This window comes from Salvelinus namaycush, chromosome 27, assembly GCF_016432855.1.
Source record: "Salvelinus namaycush isolate Seneca chromosome 27, SaNama_1.0, whole genome shotgun sequence".
NCBI lineage: Eukaryota > Metazoa > Chordata > Actinopteri > Salmoniformes > Salmonidae > Salvelinus > Salvelinus namaycush.
Window position 1 is genome coordinate 32210778 of NC_052333.1, and position 21193 is coordinate 32231970.

The 21193-nt window shown below is 43.2% G+C and overlaps 2 protein-coding genes and 1 long non-coding RNA gene across 3 annotated transcripts; 2 read left to right on the forward strand and 1 right to left on the reverse strand.

Moving 5' to 3' along the window:
• Window positions 1-2238: 2238 nt before the first annotated feature.
• On the forward strand, window positions 2239-5478 carry LOC120022369. Its single transcript, XM_038966261.1, has 9 exons — window positions 2239-2250; window positions 2361-2410; window positions 2532-2601; window positions 2694-2780; window positions 2874-2972; window positions 3095-3175; window positions 3284-3388; window positions 3837-3930; window positions 5441-5478. The coding sequence occupies exons 1-9, from the start codon at window positions 2239-2241 to the stop codon at window positions 5476-5478; spliced, it is 636 nt and encodes a 211-aa protein (XP_038822189.1).
• Window positions 5479-6960: 1482 nt separating this feature from the next.
• LOC120022237 (bone morphogenetic protein 8B-like) lies at window positions 6961-19327 on the reverse strand. Its single transcript, XM_038966119.1, has 7 exons — window positions 18444-19327; window positions 16704-16896; window positions 16134-16282; window positions 15693-15887; window positions 15426-15505; window positions 15073-15183; window positions 6961-7595 (listed from the first exon to the last, which is right to left on the reverse strand). Exons 1-7 carry the CDS (start codon window positions 19015-19017, stop codon window positions 7446-7448), a joined length of 1452 nt encoding a protein of 483 aa, XP_038822047.1. The 5' UTR covers window positions 19018-19327; the 3' UTR covers window positions 6961-7445.
• On the forward strand, window positions 13337-14086 carry LOC120022238. The gene is made up of 3 exons (XR_005472594.1): window positions 13337-13356; window positions 13465-13569; window positions 14018-14086. It is a non-coding gene; the product is annotated as an uncharacterized LOC120022238 (long non-coding RNA).
• Window positions 19328-21193: the final 1866 nt, after the last annotated feature.

Here is a 21193-nt window from a genome sequence, read left to right on the forward strand (position 1 = left end):
AGTGCGGTGCAGTCTAAACTAGCAATGGTCACAGCAAATGATCGTTATTATTTCATCAACACTGTCAAGTACAAGTATATTAATGTTATAATATTGTAGAGAACAAGCTAATGTTTAATTCTATGTAATTTCTAATGACATCAGGGCAAGAAAACGACTTTTGGACATGAATTTCGTAGCTCCCTCTTGAATTGAGCCTTTTTCTCTCTACATTGTAAGTGAATATATAAAAAGAACATATGTGATTCATCAGAAGCTTTTATCCAAAGCGACTTACAATAAAAGCTGCTGTCGTTTATGTATGGTGATGGGAATCGAACCCACTGCCCTGGCGTTACAAGCGTCATGCTCTATCAACTGAGCTACGAAGGAGCACAACGTAATGACAATGATGACAAGCAATTTTAACGGATTCTAAAGGGAATCATAGAATTCCAAACTCTTTTCTATGGCGACACAGTTGGCAATTTTGTAAACAATACTTTTCGAACGTGTGTTGCCAAGAGACATCTAACCGACGTTCTATGGAACGTTTTCTGTGCGAAAACAACAACTTCAGTTTGCTGCTGACAACAAACTTGATTGGTTTTTGACACCTGAGATAGAACAATCTACTGGAAAATGCCTGGGTGCTTTTCAAAATTGGCGGAGAGAGTGCGTGGACGCCGGCGGCCTACTGCGTCGACAGGTTGTTCAAATTCATTTGTGGCTTGTTTTTCTTGTCCTTTTCTGTTTTGCAGGGTTCGTGATCGTCGACAGGTGGACAGCGACAGCAAAGAGGGTATGTGGAGTTTAAAACTCTTATTTTACTACGTTTAACAATGAAATTATAATTAGCGAAATGTTGTGTATTTCTATAATTCAGACTTGGCAAAAATGCTTGTGCTAGAGATGTTGTAGCTAGCTAGCTTGCTAGCTAACATTAACTTCAGTAACTGTTGCTAAGCGATTGACTTTTGCTACCTAGCCAGCTAGTATTAGCAATCTTGTTACGTTTTATGTCCTAACACTTGTTTCTTTTATATTCCAATGTTCCTAATTTTAGAAACAACTGTCCTGGATGAGGTCCAATTGGATGTGCCATTGGATGATTTGCCAGATGTTCCACAGCTGCCAGTCCTCCTTGATGTCCAAAATGCTGCTATCATCCTTGAGGATGTGCCAGATGTGCAGACTATCCTTGAGGTACAATTTTCTGAAAGTTTGGGGTTTTATGTTTGAAAAATATCCCAGATATTCAAGTTGTGTCTCTTTGACATTAAACAAATCTCGTCTGCTTTCTGCTTTAGGAGGCCACTGGCAAATGGCAGTTGATTCCGATTAGGTTCAGCCCCCTGTACTGTGGGCCTGTTGTGATCAGGGTAAGAGACCCCCCCACACACACACACACAGTCACATCACGGTTACAATGTTTACTGTGTCCAACATGAATGTATTGTAATGTGCAGAACAATGCCGGTCTGGTGGTTAAAGCTTGGAGAACTTTCCAGTTCATCAGCCCCATCATCACCTACATGCGTGGGGGATCCCAGGTATGTGTCTTTGTAACTACCTAATCCTAATCTACATTGTCAGTCATTTGATCTTGATGGAAATGTGTCACAGCAATTGCTGAAGTGGTTTTGTTGATGTTGTCTTGTTGTTTATCTCAACAGCAGGTGGTGCTGAGGATGCACCACGTGAGTAGGGTGAGAGGCCTGGAGACTCAACTGGTGTGGGCCATCTCCAAGGAGACAGCCAGGCTTAATCCAGAGGGCATCCCCTACTGTGCCACCAAAGTGCAGTCCATCACTTGGATCCAGGTAAGACGTAAATACTACTGAAATAGTATTAGATTAGGCTTTTCTTCACTTATTCCATTTGGCCTTAACATGTATTCTCTCTCTGTCAGCATGTGGCTGGCAGGGTGACCCACTATGCGTCTCACCTCCGCCACGAGACGTCTGTGGACGTGACGCTTGGCTGCTACCAGGTAAATAAACGATTTCCTATGTATATAGACTAGACATTACTGGGCATTTTTGCATTAGATTTGGTGTGTTTTATAATAACGTGTGTGTGGTAAACAGGTGTGTTGTGTGTGTTTTGAGCAGCAGACTGATGTCTCAGTGGTGTACGCCACTCTCCACATGGGGCTGGATGGGCTTCTCTCCTCTTCAGCGTGGTCGGAGGCTGCTTCCTTCTCTACGCCCACCACTCAGCAGTTCACTGACTCAGAGCCTGAGGGCCACAACTGCTATGAGGTCAGACGTTACACACACATACTATTGACTAGAAGCATTAAGATCCTTCCATTGACCGATTGTTTGTTATGTCATTGCATTGGTCACTGATTTTGAATGCTTGTTTTGTTGTCGTAGGGCTGGGCGGAGGACCTGCTGCCTGAGGAGAGGGAGGTTCCTCTGCTAAAGTGAGTTCCTCTAAATGTCTGTGTAGTCTGGGCTTGTCAGATGCTGAAGGATAGTGGTCATAATGCTGTTATCCCCCATTGACTCTAATGGTTGACATGCTCCATTCCCTCCCTTTCACAGCCTCTACCTTACCACCAAGAGAGTGGAGGACATCGCCCTGAGGCTCGTCTCCCTGCGCCAGGCCTTCACTGTGAGTGGACCCACTTTTCTTTTTCTCTCTGTGACTTCTTGTTCTGTCTCCTAGAGGAAGATGTCTCACCCTAACTCTTCCCTCTTCCCTAGACCCTGCTTGGTTCCACCCTGAGCAGGAACCATCTGTTTGTGGCGGGAAAGGTCCTCCTGGGCGCACTGGTTCAGGCCAACCACATGGTAACTCACTAACTCATTCTCTTTCAAGGGAAAGAGAGCGTCCCTGAGGGGATATGTGTTCTGTTCACTAAGATGCTCTTTTCTTTGTCATAGGACGAGGCCAAGTTCCTCCGTACCTATAAGGACTTTGTGGACTACCTGAGTGACCCCTCCAAGCGGAATGACATTGAGAGGGAGCTGGCTGAGGCAAAGGTGAGTTCATTAACTCTTTCAAGTCTCACTGAGTTCTTCCACATGCATGTCTTTTATACATCACAGTAGCTGATCTATATGAAATCATTCCTATTTTCTCCAAACATGTTTACTTGTCCTAGATCCATCATGTGAACATGATAGATGTCCTCTTTGAGCTGGTGCTGTTTGGGTTAATGACAGCTCAGAAGTCCCTGATGGTGGTAAGTAGCATCTCACTGGTACATGTTTTGATATCTCTATTAGCAGTTTCACTTCAATTCCTCTTCTCTTCTATTCTCTCCTCTTTTCTCCTCCTTTCTTTCCTTTAGCACCCTGGTGGGTTCGTGGAGCGTCTGTACGCTCTCCTGTACTCCTTCCTGCCCACTGCTGCCAACATGGAGCCAGAGGCTGACAGATACCTGCTGCTGCTCAATGTAAGAGTCAAGAGGTTACTTCCTGTTTACTTCCATATTCTTAGTGTACTTCCTTTTTACTTCCTTATTCATGGTTAACCAGGTTCCAATGCCATTTTAGGGGGACTATTTCTAATTGTCTCTCTCCTCTTGATAAGCTAGTAACTCTGAGCCATTTTCTATGTGTTGTGTGGTGTTCTCTTCAGGGCGGGCTGATGGCTCTGCTAGATGACATGTTTGGCCAGCAGCTGGCCTGGTACTTTAACCCAGAGTCTCTGGTCACTGAGCTCTCCAGCCTCCTGGAGTACCACTTGGAGAACCTCATGGCCAGCATGTAGTCCTACTGCAGGGACCATACTCCTTTCTCCTTCTCTCTTTTGAAGGAATTGAGGACTTGAAGTGCTTTGTTGTACCCTGATTAGTTAACACCCATTCATTTAATGTATTCTCTTGTTTTCTCTCCCCACAGGATTCTTGTGACACTTTGCCACCCAACAGGGATCTAGACACCAATGCACTACATTACTTTGCACTGAATTTTAAATTTTTAAATAAAATAAGTTGTAGTTCAAAAACATTTTGGTTTCCGTCTTTTCATTTATTTGATTTTATGACCATTTCCTCTTCCTAGAGTTATAATGCTAATATTAGATTATTACATGAACAATGATGCTGTTTTATCTGTATTTGGAAATAAAAAACAACTTTTAGTTGATTTAAAGATCCTACGTTGTTGCCAAACTGTCAAACCCTAGACCCTTTGACATGTTTCTATTTGAATCAGTTGTTAGCATACACTTTATATTCTTTTGTACTGTGGTTTGTGATACTGTACTATTTAAAAACATGTAGGACTACATACACTGAGTGCACAAAACATTAGGAATATCTTCCTAATATTGAGTTGCACACCCTTTTCCCCTCAGAACAGCCTCAATTCGTCAGGGCATGGACTGTACAAGCTGCCCTAAGCCTTCCACAAGCATGCTGGCCCATGTTGTGTCAAGTTGGCTAGACGTCCTTTGGGTGGTGACCATTCTTGATACACATGGGAAACTGTTGAGCATGAAAAAACCAGCAGTGTTGCAGTTCTTGTGACACTTAACCCGGTGCGCCTGGCACCTACTACCATACCCTGTTCAAAGGCAGTTAAATCTTTTGTCTTGCCGATTCACCCTCTGAATGACATACACAATCCATTTCTCAATTCTCTCAAGGTTTTAAAATCTTTCTTTAACTCCCCTTCATCTACACTGATTGAAGTGGATTCAACAAATGACCAAGGATCATAGCTTTCACTTGGTCAGTCTATGTCATGGAAAGAGCAGGTGTCCTCAATGTTTTGTATTATCAGTGTGTGTAGTAACCTGGTACAGTATAAAGTATACCACTAATTGCTTCAGTCTTGAATGTTACTTCTCACTATTCCTACTCTACATTAACAGTCTGCCATTGTAGACTCCGGTAACTTGGGTATCTTAGTTTTTTATATTTGCCATTAATGTCTGAACCATTTACCATCTTTCCCACTGAAACCAGTAATGTTAGCGTTCATGTGAGAGAGGGTGTAGTAGTGCATACTGACCACTAGTTGGATCATAGTGTGGGTGGTGGAGTTCATGCAGGAACACAGAGGGTAGAGGCATTCTCCATCACAGTAGAAGGCAGAGTAACCCGTAGTGGTACAATGTTAGCTCATGATTATCTATTCAGTACAATGAGTAGTTAAGAGAGAAGGAATCTCACCTTCCAGCCTTGTTCACTGAATCTCACATATAATTCATGTCTCTTACAAGCCTGACGCCCACTGTTGACATGGCTGTGATCTGAAAGGGACCAAAAAATATGTAATGAACCAGGAAAGACTAATGTACACTTTGGATGCATTGGATTTCAAATTAAATGCAAACGCAACTTAAGTAATTTTGTAATTGGGATGAACTATCCCTTTAAACTGTGCATAAAACAAGTTTAACTATAAGACAAAAAAACAGTGTTGTCCCCTGACCTTGTATGTATACTGGGCAAGGGCAGGTCGTATTTGGGCTTCTTCTTATGGGGGTTGGGTTTCAGGGCGCGTGGGGGGCGACAGGGGGCCTGGCTGGCCCTGAAGAAGTTGGTTTGATGAGTACTTAAAGGCTTATATCTATATTTTGGAATGTTGGATGTTGATTTCGGGAGGCTTCCATCATGGAAAAAGGACCAGACCACTTGTTTTGTTAGTTAACCTAAACGAATCACGACCCTCTATAGAATAACAACGGTGACAACAGTTGACTGCTATTTAAGTAATAGTTTGACTGTCAAATCCATGTATTGGTGTGTGGCCATTGACTTTTATGGAAAGACCACCCCCAAATTTTCTGTGCCATTTCCTGGGCATTTCATTAACTCTGTGTTCTAAGTTCTGCGCATCCCAGCGCTTAGAAAAATCAATGGTACAAAACCTAAGATATTGATCTGTTTAAAACAATCAATCTTATGTCATCGTGATATCTTTAAACTTTTAAACTAACATCACCAATCTGAGGTTAACATTTTGTGTAATTCCACAAAGTTTAATAGGGTGAAAATGAAAGCTTGTGTAAGGTAGTAACACAAACTGTCCGCATTAGGGAAATTTGCGCAATATACAATTTACTATGGCAAAAAAATTCAACATGTCAATTTAAGATGATTGTATTTGTTGCCTACTTACAAAGTATTACCAAAAGTACATATATTTCAAGGGACATAACACTGAGACCCCTGGACATGCGTGGGGAAATATTTGTGTGACGACCTAAAATGGGGGCAGAAGCTCACCAGCACCCCATCTTATATGTCCAACCACCCCTGAACGTCAGAATCTATTGAAGCACCTACAGTGGTGTAAAGTACTTAAGTAAAAATACTTTCAAGTACTACTTAAGTAGTCTTTGGAGGTATCTGTACTTTACTATTTATAGTTTTGACAACTGTTACTTTACTACATTTCTAAGGAAAATAATGTACTTTTTACTCCATACATTTTCCCTGACACCCAAAAGTAATCGTTACATTTTTAATTGCTAGCAGTACAGGAAATTTGTCTGTTGGATGTACTGCCAAATTCTCTAAAATGACGTTGGAGGCGACTTATGGTAGAGAAATGAACATTCAATTCTCTGGCTCTGGTGGACATTCCTGCAGTCTGCATACCAATTGCACAATCCCTCAGAACTTCAGACATCTGTTGCATTGTGTTGTGACAAACCTGCACATTTTAGTGGCCTTTTGTCCCCAGCAAAAGGTGCACCTGTGTAATGATCATGCTGTTTAATCAGCTTCTTGATATGGTGCACCTTTCAATGTGGATGGATTATCTTGGCAATGGAGAAATGCTCACTAAAAAACTTTTTAGGCGTAAAGAACATTTCCGGGATCTTTCATTTCAGCTCATGAAACATGGGACCAACCTTTTACATGTTGCGTTTTTTTGTTCAGTATAGTTTATTTTATTACAAATATAGCAGTATACAGTCCTCCAGATATCTGTTGACAAGGACATACATCACTGTGTATTTGAAACTCCGTACATACAAAAATGGCCAAACATTTTTTGTTGTTGCCATTTTCCATTGTTACTAACTTGTACTGGTTAAAAGTATGATTAAAGAAGAAGAAAAAACGTGTACGTTTTGCAAACCATGTTTAGTACATCTAAAAGAGACAATGAGAAATTCATGGTTCAACAAGATATTATAGCCATCAAAAGGGTTGAATTTTAGCATTGATTGCACTTATGATACTTTATAGCTTTGATTGGTCACAGAATATATGACATGAAGGGGGGGATGTAATTACCTGAATTACTGTAGATTTGAATAGTTTAGTTAATCAAAAGTGAAGTATGGTTATAAGTCCAATGGGTGTTGTTCATATACCACTCTCAGACTCAAAATCAATATATTAGATACATACTATTTATCAGCATATTGACAGATTATTGCTATCAACTGCTGGTTGCAAGTTATATTACCCTGTTTGTATCTTTTGGAACAATGGCAATTAAGATGATTAAAATGATGTAGAATAGATAGATGGGCTCCCACTGGTGTCACAGGCATCCACAGGTCTTGACCACCATGTTGCGATGCTTCTTTAGTATCACGTTGTTGTTGTCATCGTAGAAGAGTACAGAGATGGGACTGAGCTTGGTGGGTGCGCAGCACGCTTTGGGAACCTCATCCGGCTTCAGAAGGTGAACCTGCCATTGAAAACGGTAAATCAGACTCATTCATACATGCATTTTCATATAGTCAATGATCATATCCTGTGATAAAAGAGATATGGGTTATTTAAGCAATAAGGCCCAAGGAGGGGTGGTATATTGGCCATATACCACAAACCTCAGGAGGTGCCTTAATGCTATTAGAACACCTACTCATTCAAGGGTTTTTCTTTATTTTTACTATTTTCTACATTGTTGAATAATAGTGAAGACATCAAAACTTTGAAATAACACAAATGGAATCATGTAGTAACCAAAAAAGTGTGAAATGTATCAAAACAGATCATATATTTGAGATTCTTCAAATAGCCACCCTTTGCCTTGATGACAGCTTTGCACACTCTTGGCATTCTCTCAACCAACTTCACCTGGAATGCTTTTCCATCAGTCTTGAAGGAGTTCCCACATATGCTGAGCACTTTTTGGCTGTTTTTCCTTTACTCTGCGGTCCTACTCATCTCAAAACATCTCAATTTGGTTTAGGTTGGGGGATTGTGGAGGCCAAGTCATCTGATGCAGCACTCCGTCACTCTCCTTCTTGGTAAAATAGTCCTTACACAGCCTGGAGGTATGTTGGGTCATTGTCCTGTTGAAAACCAAATGAATACTCCTGAGTGGCACAGTGGTCTAAGGCAAGTAGTGGAGTTAAAGATCCTGGTTGGAGTCCAGGCTCTGTCGCAGCCGGCCGCGACCGGGAGACCCACGGGGCGGCACACAATTGGCCCAGCATCGTCCTGGTTAGGGGAGGGTTTGGCCGGCAGGGATGTTCTTGTCCATCGCGCTCTAGCGACTCCTGTGGCGAGCCGGGCGCAATGCACGCTGACAGGGTTGCCAGGTGTATGGTGTTTCCTCCGACACATTGGTGCGGCTGGCTTCCGGGTTAAACAGGCGCTTGGCTGGGTTGTGTTTTGGAGGACGCACGGCTCTCAACCTTCGCCTCTCCCGAGTCCATACGGGAGTTGCAGCGATGAGACAAGACTGTAATTACCAATTGGATACCATGGAAAAGGTGTAAAAGTAACAAACAATTGGTTTAATGTTTTTATAATAACTGATAAAAACAAATGATAGTCCCACTAAGCCCAAACCAGATGGGATGGCATATAGCTGCAGAATGCTGTTGTAGCCATGCTGGTTAAGTGTGAATTCTAAAAAAATTCACAGACAGTGTCAACAGCAAAGCACCCCCACACCATAACACCTCCTCCATGCTTTATGGTAGGAAATACACATGCAGAGATCATCTGTTCACCCACACCGCATCTCACAAAGACATGGCAGTTGGAACCAAAAATCTCAAATTTGGGCATCCAGACCAAAGGACAAATTTATTGTGTTTCCTGGCCCAAGTAATTATCTTCTTCTTATTGGTGTCCTTTAATAGTGGTTTCTTTGCAGCAATTCAACCATAAAGGTCTGATTCACACAGTCTCCTCTGAACAGTTGATGTTGAGATGTGTCAGTTACTTGAACTCTGTGAAGTATTTATTTGGGCAGCAATATCTGAGGCTGGTAACTCTAATGCATTTATCCTCTGCAGCAGAGGTAACTCTGGGTCTTCCATTGCTGTGGTGGTCCTCATGAGAGCCAGTTTCATCATAGCGCTTGATTGTTTTTGCAACTACACTTGAAATATTTCGTATTAACTGACCTTCATGTCATAAAGTAATGATGGACTGTTGTTTCGCTTTGCTTATTTGAGCTGTTCTTTACATAATATGGACATGGTATTTTACCAAACAGGGCTATCTTCTGTATACCCCCCCCACCTTGTCACAACACAATTGATTGAGTCAAACTCATTAAAAAGGAAAGAAATTCCCCTTTTAAGAAGGCACACCTTTGAATTGAAATGCATTCCAGGTGATTTTCTCATTAAGGTGGTTGAGAGAATGCCAAGAGTGTGCAAAGCTGTCATCAAGGCAAAGGGTGGCTACTTTGAAGAATCTAAAATATATTTGGATTCGTTTAACACTTTTTTGGTTACTACATGATTCCATATGTGTTATTTCATCGTTTTGATGTCTTCACTATTTTTCTCCAGTGTAGAAAATAGTAAAAATAAAGAAAAACCCTTGAATGAGTAGGTGTTCTAAAACTTTTGACCGGTAGTGTAGAGCCTTCAGTGCTTTTTTCCGTGGGCTGTGGCCCCCCTTGTCTGAATTTGGTCAATATGTCCTCCAAAAGACTTTATAGCCCACTGTGGCAAAGACTAGACTTTCAGGAGTTAAACAACACAATTTAAAAAAAAATCACCTTGTTTGTCTCATTCTTCCAACATAGCTAGTGACTTTATAAAACACAATATTTGGTATTTGTATTTTATATTATACCAACGATATAGGAAAGCATCTGGTGGCAAAATAGCCAAAAATATATAGGGTGTACACCCATAAAATTCTTAATTCATTCAAGGTTTACAAATATGCCCAATAGAACATTATGTCCGAAAACAATAGTCGAAACCAAATGTCTCTACCATATATGGTTGAAAAGTTGCCGACGATTTACTCTGAGAATTGAACCTCACAACACCAAATATGGAACACTTACAACCAAGTGCGGTGCAGTCTAAACTAGCAATGGTCACAGCAAATGATCGTTATTATTTCATCAACACTGTCAAGTACAAGTATATTAATGTTATAATATTGTAGAGAACAAGCTAATGTTTAATTCTATGTAATTTCTAATGACATCAGGGCAAGAAAACGACTTTTGGACATGAATTTCGTAGCTCCCTCTTGAATTGAGCCTTTTTCTCTCTACATTGTAAGTGAATATATAAAAAGAACATATGTGATTCATCAGAAGCTTTTATCCAAAGCGACTTACAATAAAAGCTGCTGTCGTTTATGTATGGTGATGGGAATCGAACCCACTGCCCTGGCGTTACAAGCGTCATGCTCTATCAACTGAGCTACGAAGGAGCACAACGTAATGACAATGATGACAAGCAATTTTAACGGATTCTAAAGGGAATCATAGAATTCCAAACTCTTTTCTATGGCGACACAGTTGGCAATTTTGTAAACAATACTTTTCGAACGTGTGTTGCCAAGAGACATCTAACCGACGTTCTATGGAACGTTTTCTGTGCGAAAACAACAACTTCAGTTTGCTGCTGACAACAAACTTGATTGGTTTTTGACACCTGAGATAGAACAATCTACTGGAAAATGCCTGGGTGCTTTTCAAAATTGGCGGAGAGAGTGCGTGGACGCCGGCGGCCTACTGCGTCGACAGGTTGTTCAAATTCATTTGTGGCTTGTTTTTCTTGTCCTTTTCTGTTTTGCAGGGTTCGTGATCGTCGACAGGTGGACAGCGACAGCAAAGAGGGTATGTGGAGTTTAAAACTCTTATTTTACTACGTTTAACAATGAAATTATAATTAGCGAAATGTTGTGTATTTCTATAATTCAGACTTGGCAAAAATGCTTGTGCTAGAGATGTTGTAGCTAGCTAGCTAGCTTGCTAGCTAACATTAACTTCAGTAACTGTTGCTAAGCGAGTGACTTTTGCTACCTAGCCAGCTAGTATTAGCAATCTTGTTACGTTTTATGTCCTAACACTTGTTTCTTTTATATTCCAATGTTCCTAATTTTAGAAACAACTGTCCTGGATGAGGTCCAATTGGATGTGCCATTGGATGATTTGCCAGATGTTCCACAGCTGCCAGTCCTCCTTGATGTCCAAAATGCTGCTATCATCCTTGAGGATGTGCCAGATGTGCAGACTATCCTTGAGGTACAATTTTCTGAAAGTTTGGGGTTTTATGTTTGAAAAATATCCCAGATATTCAAGTTGTGTCTCTTTGACATTAAACAAATCTCGTCTGCTTTCTGCTTTAGGAGGCCACTGGCAAATGGCAGTTGATTCCGATTAGGTTCAGCCCCCTGTACTGTGGGCCTGTTGTGATCAGGGTAAGAGACCCCCCCACACACACACACACAGTCACATCACGGTTACAATGTTTACTGTTTCCAACATGAATGTATTGTAATGTGCAGAACAATGCCGGTCTGGTGGTTAAAGCTTGGAGAACTTTCCAGTTCATCAGCCCCATCATCACCTACATGCGTGGGGGATCCCAGGTATGTGTCTTTGTAACTACCTAATCCTAATCTACATTGTCAGTCATTTGATCTTGATGGAAATGTGTCACAGCAATTGCTGAAGTGGTTTTGTTGATGTTGTCTTGTTGTTTATCTCAACAGCAGGTGGTGCTGAGGATGCACCACGTGAGTAGGGTGAGAGGCCTGGAGACTCAACTGGTGTGGGCCATCTCCAAGGAGACAGCCAGGCTTAATCCAGAGGGCATCCCCTACTGTGCCACCAAAGTGCAGTCCATCACTTGGATCCAGGTAAGACGTAAATACTACTGAAATAGTATTAGATTAGGCTTTTCTTCACTTATTCCATTTGGCCTTAACATGTATTCTCTCTCTGTCAGCGTGTGGCTGGCAGGGTGACCCACTATGCGTCTCACCTCCGCCACGAGACGTCTGTGGACGTGACGCTTGGCTGCTACCAGGTAAATAAACGATTTCCTATGTATATAGACTAGACATTACTGGGCATTTTTGCATTAGATTTGGTGTGTTTTATAATAACGTGTGTGTGGTAAACAGGTGTGTTGTGTGTGTTTTGAGCAGCAGACTGATGTCTCAGTGGTGTACGCCACTCTCCACATGGGGCTGGATGGGCTTCTCTCCTCTTCAGCGTGGTCGGAGGCTGCTTCCTTCTCTACGCCCACCACTCAGCAGTTCACTGACTCAGAGCCTGAGGGCCACAACTGCTATGAGGTCAGACGTTACACACACATACTATTGACTAGAAGCATTAAGATCCTTCCATTGACCGATTGTTTGTTATGTCATTGCATTGGTCACTGATTTTGAATGCTTGTTTTGTTGTCGTAGGGCTGGGCGGAGGACCTGCTGCCTGAGGAGAGGGAGGTTCCTCTGCTAAAGTGAGTTCCTCTAAATGTCTGTGTAGTCTGGGCTTGTCAGATGCTGAAGGATAGTGGTCATAATGCTGTTATCCCCCATTGACTCTAATGGTTGACATGCTCCATTCCCTCCCTTTCACAGCCTCTACCTTACCACCAAGAGAGTGGAGGACATCGCCCTGAGGCTCGTCTCCCTGCGCCAGGCCTTCACTGTGAGTGGACCCACTTTTCTTTTTCTCTCTGTGACTTCTTGTTCTGTCTCCTAGAGGAAGATGTCTCACCCTAACTCTTCCCTCTTCCCTAGACCCTGCTTGGTTCCACCCTGAGCAGGAACCATCTGTTTGTGGCGGGAAAGGTCCTCCTGGGCGCACTGGTTCAGGCCAACCACATGGTAACTCACTAACTCATTCTCTTTCAAGGGAAAGAGAGCGTCCCTGAGGGTATATGTGTTCTGTTCACTAAGATGCTCTTTTCTTTGTCATAGGACGAGGCCAAGTTCCTCCGTACCTATAAGGACTTTGTGGACTACCTGAGTGACCCCTCCAAGCGGAATGACATTGAGAGGGAGCTGGCTGAGGCAAAGGTGAGTTCATTAACTCTTTCAAGTCTCACTGAGTTCTTCCACATGCATGTCTTTTATACATCACAGTAGCTGATCTATATGAAATCATTCCTATTTTCTCCAAACATGTTTACTTGTCCTAGATCCATCATGTGAACATGATAGATGTCCTCTTTGAGCTGGTGCTTTTTGGGTTAATGACAGCTCAGAAGTCCCTGATGGTGGTAAGTAGCATCTCACTGGTACATGTTTTGATATCTCTATTAGCAGTTTCACTTAAATTCCTCTTCTCTTCTATTCTCTCCTCTTTTCTCCTCCTTTGTTTCCTTTAGCACCCTGGTGGGTTCGTGGAGCGTCTGTACGCTCTCCTGTACTCCTTCCTGCCCACTGCTGCCAACATGGAGCCAGAGGCTGACAGATACCTGCTGCTGCTCAATGTAAGAGTCAAGAGGTTACTTCCTGTTTACTTCCATATTCTTAGTGTACTTCCTTTTTACTTCCTTATTCATGGTTAACCAGGTTCCAATGCCATTTTAGGGGGACTATTTCTAATTGTCTCTCTCCTCTTGATAAGCTAGTAACTCTGAGCCATTTTCTATGTGTTGTGTGGTGTTCTCTTCAGGGCGGGCTGATGGCTCTGCTAGATGACATGTTTGGCCAGCAGCTGGCCTGGTACTTTAACCCAGAGTCTCTGGTCACTGAGCTCTCCAGCCTCCTGGAGTACCACTTGGAGAACCTCATGGCCAGCATGTAGTCCTACTGCAGGGACCATACTCCTTTCTCCTTCTCTCTTTTGAAGGAATTGAGGACTTGAAGTGCTTTGTTGTACCCTGATTAGTTAACACCCATTCATTTAATGTATTCTCTTGTTTTCTCTCCCCACAGGATTCTTGTGACACTTTGCCACCCAACAGGGATCTAGACACCAATGCACTACATTACTTTGCACTGAATTTTAAATTTTTAAATAAAATAAGTTGTAGTTCAAAAACATTTTGGTTTCCGTCTTTTCATTTATTTGATTTTATGACCATTTCCTCTTCCTAGAGTTATAATGCTAATATTAGATTATTACATGAACAATGATGCTGTTTTATCTGCATTTGGAAATAAAAAACTACTTTTAGTTGATTTAAAGATCCTACAGGCCCACACTTTATATGCTTTTGTACTGTGGTTTGTGACACTACTATTTAAAAACATGTAGGACTACATACACTGAGTGCACAAAACATTAGGAACATCTTCCTAATATTGAGTTGCGCACCCTTTTTCCCTCAGAACAGCCTCAATTCGTCGGGGCATGGACTCTACAAGCTGCCCTAAGCGTTCCACAAGGATGCTGGCCCATGTGTCAAGTTGGCTGGACGTCCTTTGGGTGGTGGACCATTCTTGATACACATGGAAAACTGTTGAGCATGAAAAAACCAGCAGTTTTGCAGTTCTTGTGACACTTAACCCAGTGCGCCTGGCACCTACTACCATACCCTGTTCAAAGGCAGTTAAATCTTTTGTCTTGCCGATTCACCCTCTGAATGACATACACAATCCATTTCTCAATTCTCTCAAGGTTTTAAAATCTTTAACTCCCCTTCATCTACACTGATTGAAGTGGATTCAACAAGTGACATCAATAAGGGATCATAGCTTTCACTTGGTCAGTCTATGTCATGGAAAGAGCAGGTGTCCTCAATGTTTTGTATTATCAGTGTGTGTAGTAACCTGGTACAGTATAAAGTATACCACTAATTGCTTCAGTCTTGAATGTTACTTCTCACTATCCCTACTCTACATTAACAGTCTGTCATTGTAGACTCCGGTAACTTGGGTATCTTAGTTTTTTATATTTGCTGTTAATGTCTGAAGCATTTACCATCTTTCCCACTGAAACCAGTAATGTTAGCGTTCATGTGAGAGAGGGTGTAGTAGTGCATACTGACCACTAGTTGGATCATAGCGTGGTTGGTGGCGTTCATGCAGGAACCCAGAGGGTAGAGGCATTCTCCATCACAGTAGAAGGCAGAGTAACCCGTAGGAGCCAATACCCAGTCCTAATGGAGAGAAACACCATAGAAATCGAATGACAAGATTAGATGAATGACTAGAATAGACTCTTTCTTAGAGAAATACGTGATAAAGAATGCAAAGAACATACTCTACAATGCACATCCTACACAAATGCCTTGCTTCCCTAAAAATACTAACTGTGTGTTTGCAGCAAATAAGGTGGTACAATGTTAGCTCATGATTATCTATTCAGTACAATGAATCGTTAAGAGAGACAGAATCTCACCTTCCAGCCTAGATCACTGAAGCTCACATATAATTCATGTCTCTTACAAGCCTGACGCCCACTGTTGACATGGCTGTGATCTGAAAGGGACCAGAAAATATGTAATGAACCAGCAGAGACTATAATGTACACGTTGGAATTAAAATAAAATTCAGAATTAAATGTAAATGCAACTTAGGTAATTTTGTAATTGGGACGAACTATCCCTTTAAACTGTGCATAAAACAAGTTTAACAACAAGACGAAAAACCAGTGTTGTCCCCTGACCTTGTAGGACCTCACCATGTATACTGGGCAAGGGCAGGTCGTATTTGGGCTTCTTCTTATGGGGGTTGGGTTTCACGGCCCGCGGGGGGCGACAGGGGGCCTGGCTGGCCCTGAAGAAGGTCACCATGAAGGGCTGTTTGGAGCGGGGGCCCCTACGACCCACCAAGCCTACCCACCCAGCAGACAGGGACCGGTCTGAGAGAGAAACAGAACAATGTTGAGGTAAACCAAAACAGCATATCTCCATTTCTATGTATTTACAATTACAGACACTATATGACATCACAGTGTTACTGCACAGGTATCAGTGTTGTATTCTAAGTGAACTTCCCTCCTTATTCAAAGGCATAATAATCAAGAAATCCACTTTGTGGGAAATCACCTCCACATCTGCAGAGCATTTTCTGACCCTGACCATAGTATTAACTCTATGAGGCTCACCATCCTCTGTCTCCACATAGAGCCGGATGCCCAGGTTACTGCGGGGGTGCAGGAGCCATCGGTTGCTGGCCGAGGTCACGTCAAAAGCCAGCCAGCCCTCCTGCCCCGCTGGCACCGACTGCATGTCCAGCAGCACCAGCTCTGGCTCTCTGAGGAACGTCGAGGAGTAGCATGAGACAACAAATCCGGGAGAGATACGCAAAACACATTGCATGGCCATGCAGTAGAAAGAGACGGCCACTGAGCTTCAGCTCTCGAGAACCAAGCTTGTACAAGGCGTCCTCACAAGCCACAACGTGGCCAATTAGTTATTTTGCAAGGAGTGAGGCCAGAGTGAAAAGCAAAACAAATTTGACATTGCATTTTGCCAAAGCAACAAACAAAAAACATCTGGAATGATAAGCCAAACCATGGTGTATAGAGAGAAGGGAGAGCATGTCAAGAGTGAGGGGAATCATAAAAAATGCACTCTCTCTTTCATCCTTTTTAATGCAAAACCCCCAAAGTTGATCATATAAATGTGTCAGAGAGAGAGAGCGTTAAATAGCCAGCTGATCTAGTGGCAGGAACCTGTGTTTGTTCTCCCGTTGGATCTCGTAGACAGAGATGTGCAGGCTGCGGTTGGCCCTCTGGCCCATGGTCAGGGTCTTGTAAATGCGAAACTCTGCAGCCGTGACTGTCTCCCCCTGGGGGAGGGGCGTCAGGTCAAAACGGAACTCCTTCCAGTACGGCCGCGGCTGCAGCAGGTCACGCTCTTGCTCCACTGAGAGAGAAGAGGAGAGAGGGAGGTCGATGTCATGCCAAATACATTTCCCCCCCGCATTTAAACAGTGCAACGCCTCATTCAAACGTGCTCACATCCACAAGACATTCCCACATGACACAAGGAGGGAGAAGAGGGTGACGAAAGAGCAATTCATGGAGCAATGAATCTAACATGAAAGTGGTGAATGAGAAGACCGGGGGAGAGAGAAGAGCAACAGAAGTGGGAAGGTGTCGAGGGAGACGGGAGAACGAGTGACTGAGTCAATGGAAATTAGGGGGAAAGAGCGGAGCAGACATGTGGAGCGAGGTGTGCAGGCGATGCCCAGTGAAGGAGGACAGGATGGTGATAATGTAGAGATGGGAGAGAGAGGCGATAGGGAAAGACGGAGAAAGATGGGGAAGGACACGCACACGCTGGTCTCTCGCCACAGACGCAGTGTCTCAAGCAAGACTGCGCACACGCACCCACACGCACTCTCGGGAGCCCTGCAGAGCACATTAACAACCACGGTCGGGGCCCTGTAGTGTGCTGTAATTAGAGACACTAAGGGCCTTCAACCGCAGCAGCTGCTCAACATACACACCACTAACTACAGGTTGGGGATTATTTTTAGAGCGTTCCTCTGCTGTTTCTCCATTTGTGTGTGTGTATCAGTGGGGCCTGTAATTCCTTACAGCTGTGTCCCCTACGCACTGTCTTGAGCGCGTTGCATGGCCTTGACTGGGTCGGATTGATAGGGTGTGTGTGTGTGTGTGTGTGTGTGTGTGTGTGTGTGTGTGTGTGTGTGTGTGTGTGTGTGATGGGTGTATTTTTGATTCCAACTGACAGGGGCTATAAATGAGAAACTGTCTAGATTGGTTAGATGGCCTTAAAATGGTGGTTCAAGGCGACACACCAGACATTGTCAAAATAAGATCTAGTGAAACATTAACTGAAATGTATAATTACGTTTTTTGTTATTTTTGTGTAATGTATGATACAGTAATATAAGTTATCATGTATGTCAAAATACTGTAGAAAAACAAAGAAAAACTAGCATATCAAGTGTCGAAGCAATGCAAAATGTGAAGAGAAATAACATGGAATCATGTTTTCCCACGGTAACAAGGTTTTCCATCTTATTTCAGGAGAGATTAGCGGAAGGAAATGACTGGGAAAAGGATGTTTAATTTGTAATGCTGTCAGATAAGCATCTGTAGGTCTACTGTCTGGGCTGGTGCAGCACAGGAAAAGTATCTCATGTGATAACAAGACTGTCCCTGAGAGGTGAACTGGTTCAAAACTACATAACATTGCCAGGTTGGCCTCGTTTCTCATTGAACAATCCAACAATATGTCCTTTATTCAGTTACTGGGCTCTTTTGCAAGACATGTAAAGGATCACAGGAGAAGTTTTCGGCCAGATCAGGCCGTGGGGCTTCTATTTGGAAATCCATTGGCTGAACAAACAACTCCCAACTAATTGGATAACGAGTCACAAACAATAGCCAATTAAAACACAGGATTTTTTTAAATCGCTGGTGTATCAACGGTCAGTAACTCACCCAGGTTGACGAAGCTCATGACCGTATCGGCCTCGCTAACCACTGTCCCCAGCGGCGCAGTGTACGTGTTGAGCGTGGGCAGGGCGGCATGGCTGACGTGGCCCGTCAACCCATCTGCACCGCCAAACCCCAGACCCCCTACCCAATTCCCCATTCCGTTTCCCTCATCCCCCTTGGCCGACACAGCGTGGTACAGGTCCAGCATGAAGAGGGGGGCTGAGGAGGGCGGTCGGAGGGGAGGATGGGGTCTGGGCCGACCCGGTAGACCCAGGATGGACAGGATCTCCCTCTGCATCTCCTTCTTCTCTCGGCTGCTGAGGCGGCGGAAGCTGGAGTGGACGACTCCTTGGGCCTGGTGGCCCCAGAGACAGAGCAGCAAGGGGACGAGGAGGAGAGCCATAGGGAAGAGTGGGAGTTGGAGAAGGCGTCTGTAGGTGTACTTGCTGCTGTTGTCATGGATGTGTCTTCTTCCTGTACAGGGGCAGGCGTGGGTATAGACGCACGTTCTGAAGCCATCCGGTCTGTCCAAGCTCTGTGTGGTTTGAGGGAGATCTTCCAAGGTGTCCATTGCCATAGTGGAAGAAGCTCTACCCGGATCTTTTTCTATTCTCTCTATTTGTAACCTACAAGTCTGGTTGGTTTTTCTTTGTTCTTTTGGCCTTCAGTCCACAAGAGAGCAAATAATATTCTGCAACGCACACACCAGAGGGACTGTTACTGTGTCTCAAACAATTTGCATGTGCCCTGTCTGTCTGTGTACGCCAAACTGTTTGTCTCGCACGTATCCGTCACTGACAAATGCACCTCTGTGATTTGTGATGAGATGTGTTTAGATCAACGGTGGACACTAAGAGATGTTTACTCATTTAATTCCCTCTGTTTATCTGTCGTCTCCTCCCTTCCTCTACTACTTTAAATCTCTCAACCACCGCTTGTCTTTTCTCTTCTACCCTAACACGACTCTACACATGTGATACACACAGACAATAAAATGAAAGGGTAAAATTACAACTTTTTTTAACGTGTTTTGATGAAAACAAACAATCTCTTTGAAATCTCTCCCTTTGGAGAAGTACATTTGATGGAGGTTGAAAGTGGATAAATCAAAGGGCAGGTGCTACCAAGATTGGTAGTCAATCAAATTTGAGAATCAAATAATCAGACCTGTTTGCCAAAGGATAAGGAAAAAACAGCACACCTGTCACGCCTCAACGTTGGCTGGCAGGCAACAACCTGATCCCACGCAACGAACAAGGAGTCAAATCCTCACAGTGGGGAAATTATCTGTCGACCACCTCTCTTGATCAATAATTCTTTAATCCACAATTGCAGAGTACTTTTTAATTCATTAAAGATCCTTTGTTTGTTAGGTCCACTTGCGTCTTTAACTCCAGATGTTTCCAGATGTCTTCCGCAACCTTTGTGTAGCTTCTACTTAAAATCCTTTGTGCGTTCAGTATTTTTTTTTAAAATATATTTTTGATTAGTCTTTTATTCCTCGCTATTGTATCATTCTTTTGGATTCCCCCAAACCACCTGTTCCAAGTGGAGAACAATGCCAGTATGTTTGTCAGCGTACTGTAGTGTGCCCTCTGAGCGTTGACCTCATGTAAGGGTGCTTCGACACTGGTTGAGTTGTCCATCACCAAGAGGGAGTGTCCTATACAGCCTCCTCCCTCTCCCCACATCCTCTCCCAACTCTTCCCTATCCCCCCCTTTGGGATTTTTAAAATCTCCCTCCCTTTTATCTTTTCGTCTTCTCATGACCACTTCCTTTCATGGGAAAGCATTATGGAATCCGTGTGAGTTTGGTGAAAAATACATACACCGAATATATTTCTATGTTTTGAGATTTAGAAAAATATATTTATCTATATAGAACACGTGGATTAGCAATCGTACCGTATCTTTAAACCCAGTACTAACAGCAGGAATGGAGACTGCCTTAGCTTAAGGTGTACTGACAAAACATGTACCCCATAAAATTGTTTGTTTTCGGTATTTATACGTTTTAATATCCTGTCAAACAGATTGCGAGTTGTCTTTACCACCTTCCAGTTTGACTGCAATCCGGTGTGTGGGCTAGCAAGGGATTTGAGGGGAGAAATGACACAGACTCAAATATAGTAGTGAGGGTCAGTTCAATGCCAGTTTGTGTTTGACTTCAAAAGCACCCTGGGACTTGCGGCCACTTTGAACAGCAAAAATACTGACAGACCAAACCAAACGCCATATTTTCTAAGGCCAGGGAGTCAGAAGTGCCAGGAATGAGTAATTTCTGTGGTATTTTTGTTTTCTTTCTCCAGTGTTGAGGGATTTTAGGGCCGGAGAGAGGAATGACGGATGGAGAGGGAAGGGTGACAGAATGCTAGTGAGTCCGTCAGCCTGTTGTCGGAGTAAGGATAGGTGGTGAGGACAGATGGGGATGGTGGGAGAGGATGTGAGTGGGTTTGGATAGTTCCATGTAAACACAGACACACAGCTGCACAGGGAAGACTATAACGACCAAAACCCATCTGCCAAATAAACCAAGGTGATTTTCATTTTCTCTCTCTGACGGAAAGGACGTAATAGCTCCATCTCCTCCTCTAACACACACAAACCAAGTCTTATATTTAGCTACTGTGGAAGCAGAGAATGAGATAGACCTCAGCTACATTTCCCACAATATACTGTAGAATAAAAAGCAGCAGAGAAACACACCCATCCATGACCACAGAGAGACCTCCCTCCCTCTCTTGAAGATCCTA

What these genes read in the sequence shown, in the direction of transcription:
- LOC120022369 (XM_038966261.1), top strand. An exon ending in GATACCTGCTGCTGCTCAAT is followed by an intron (nt 3,389 to 3,836) that starts GTAAGAGTCAAG and finishes CTCTCCCCACAG; the next exon opens with GATTCTTGTGACACTTTGCC. An exon ending in ATTTTTAAATAAAATAAGTT is followed by an intron (nt 3,931 to 5,440) that starts GTAGTTCAAAAA and finishes GTTGGGTTTCAG; the next exon opens with GGCGCGTGGGGGGCGACAGG.
- LOC120022237 (XM_038966119.1), bottom strand. Translation starts at nt 19,017, where the DNA reads ATGGCAATGGACACCTTGGAAGATCTCCCTCAAACCACACAGAGCTTG. An exon ending in CTATGTGGAGACAGAGGATG is followed by an intron (nt 15,888 to 16,133) that starts GTGAGCCTCATA and finishes TTTCTCTCTCAG; the next exon opens with ACCGGTCCCTGTCTGCTGGG. An exon ending in ACATGGTGAGGTCCTACAAG is followed by an intron (nt 15,506 to 15,692) that starts GTCAGGGGACAA and finishes GGTCCCTTTCAG; the next exon opens with ATCACAGCCATGTCAACAGT.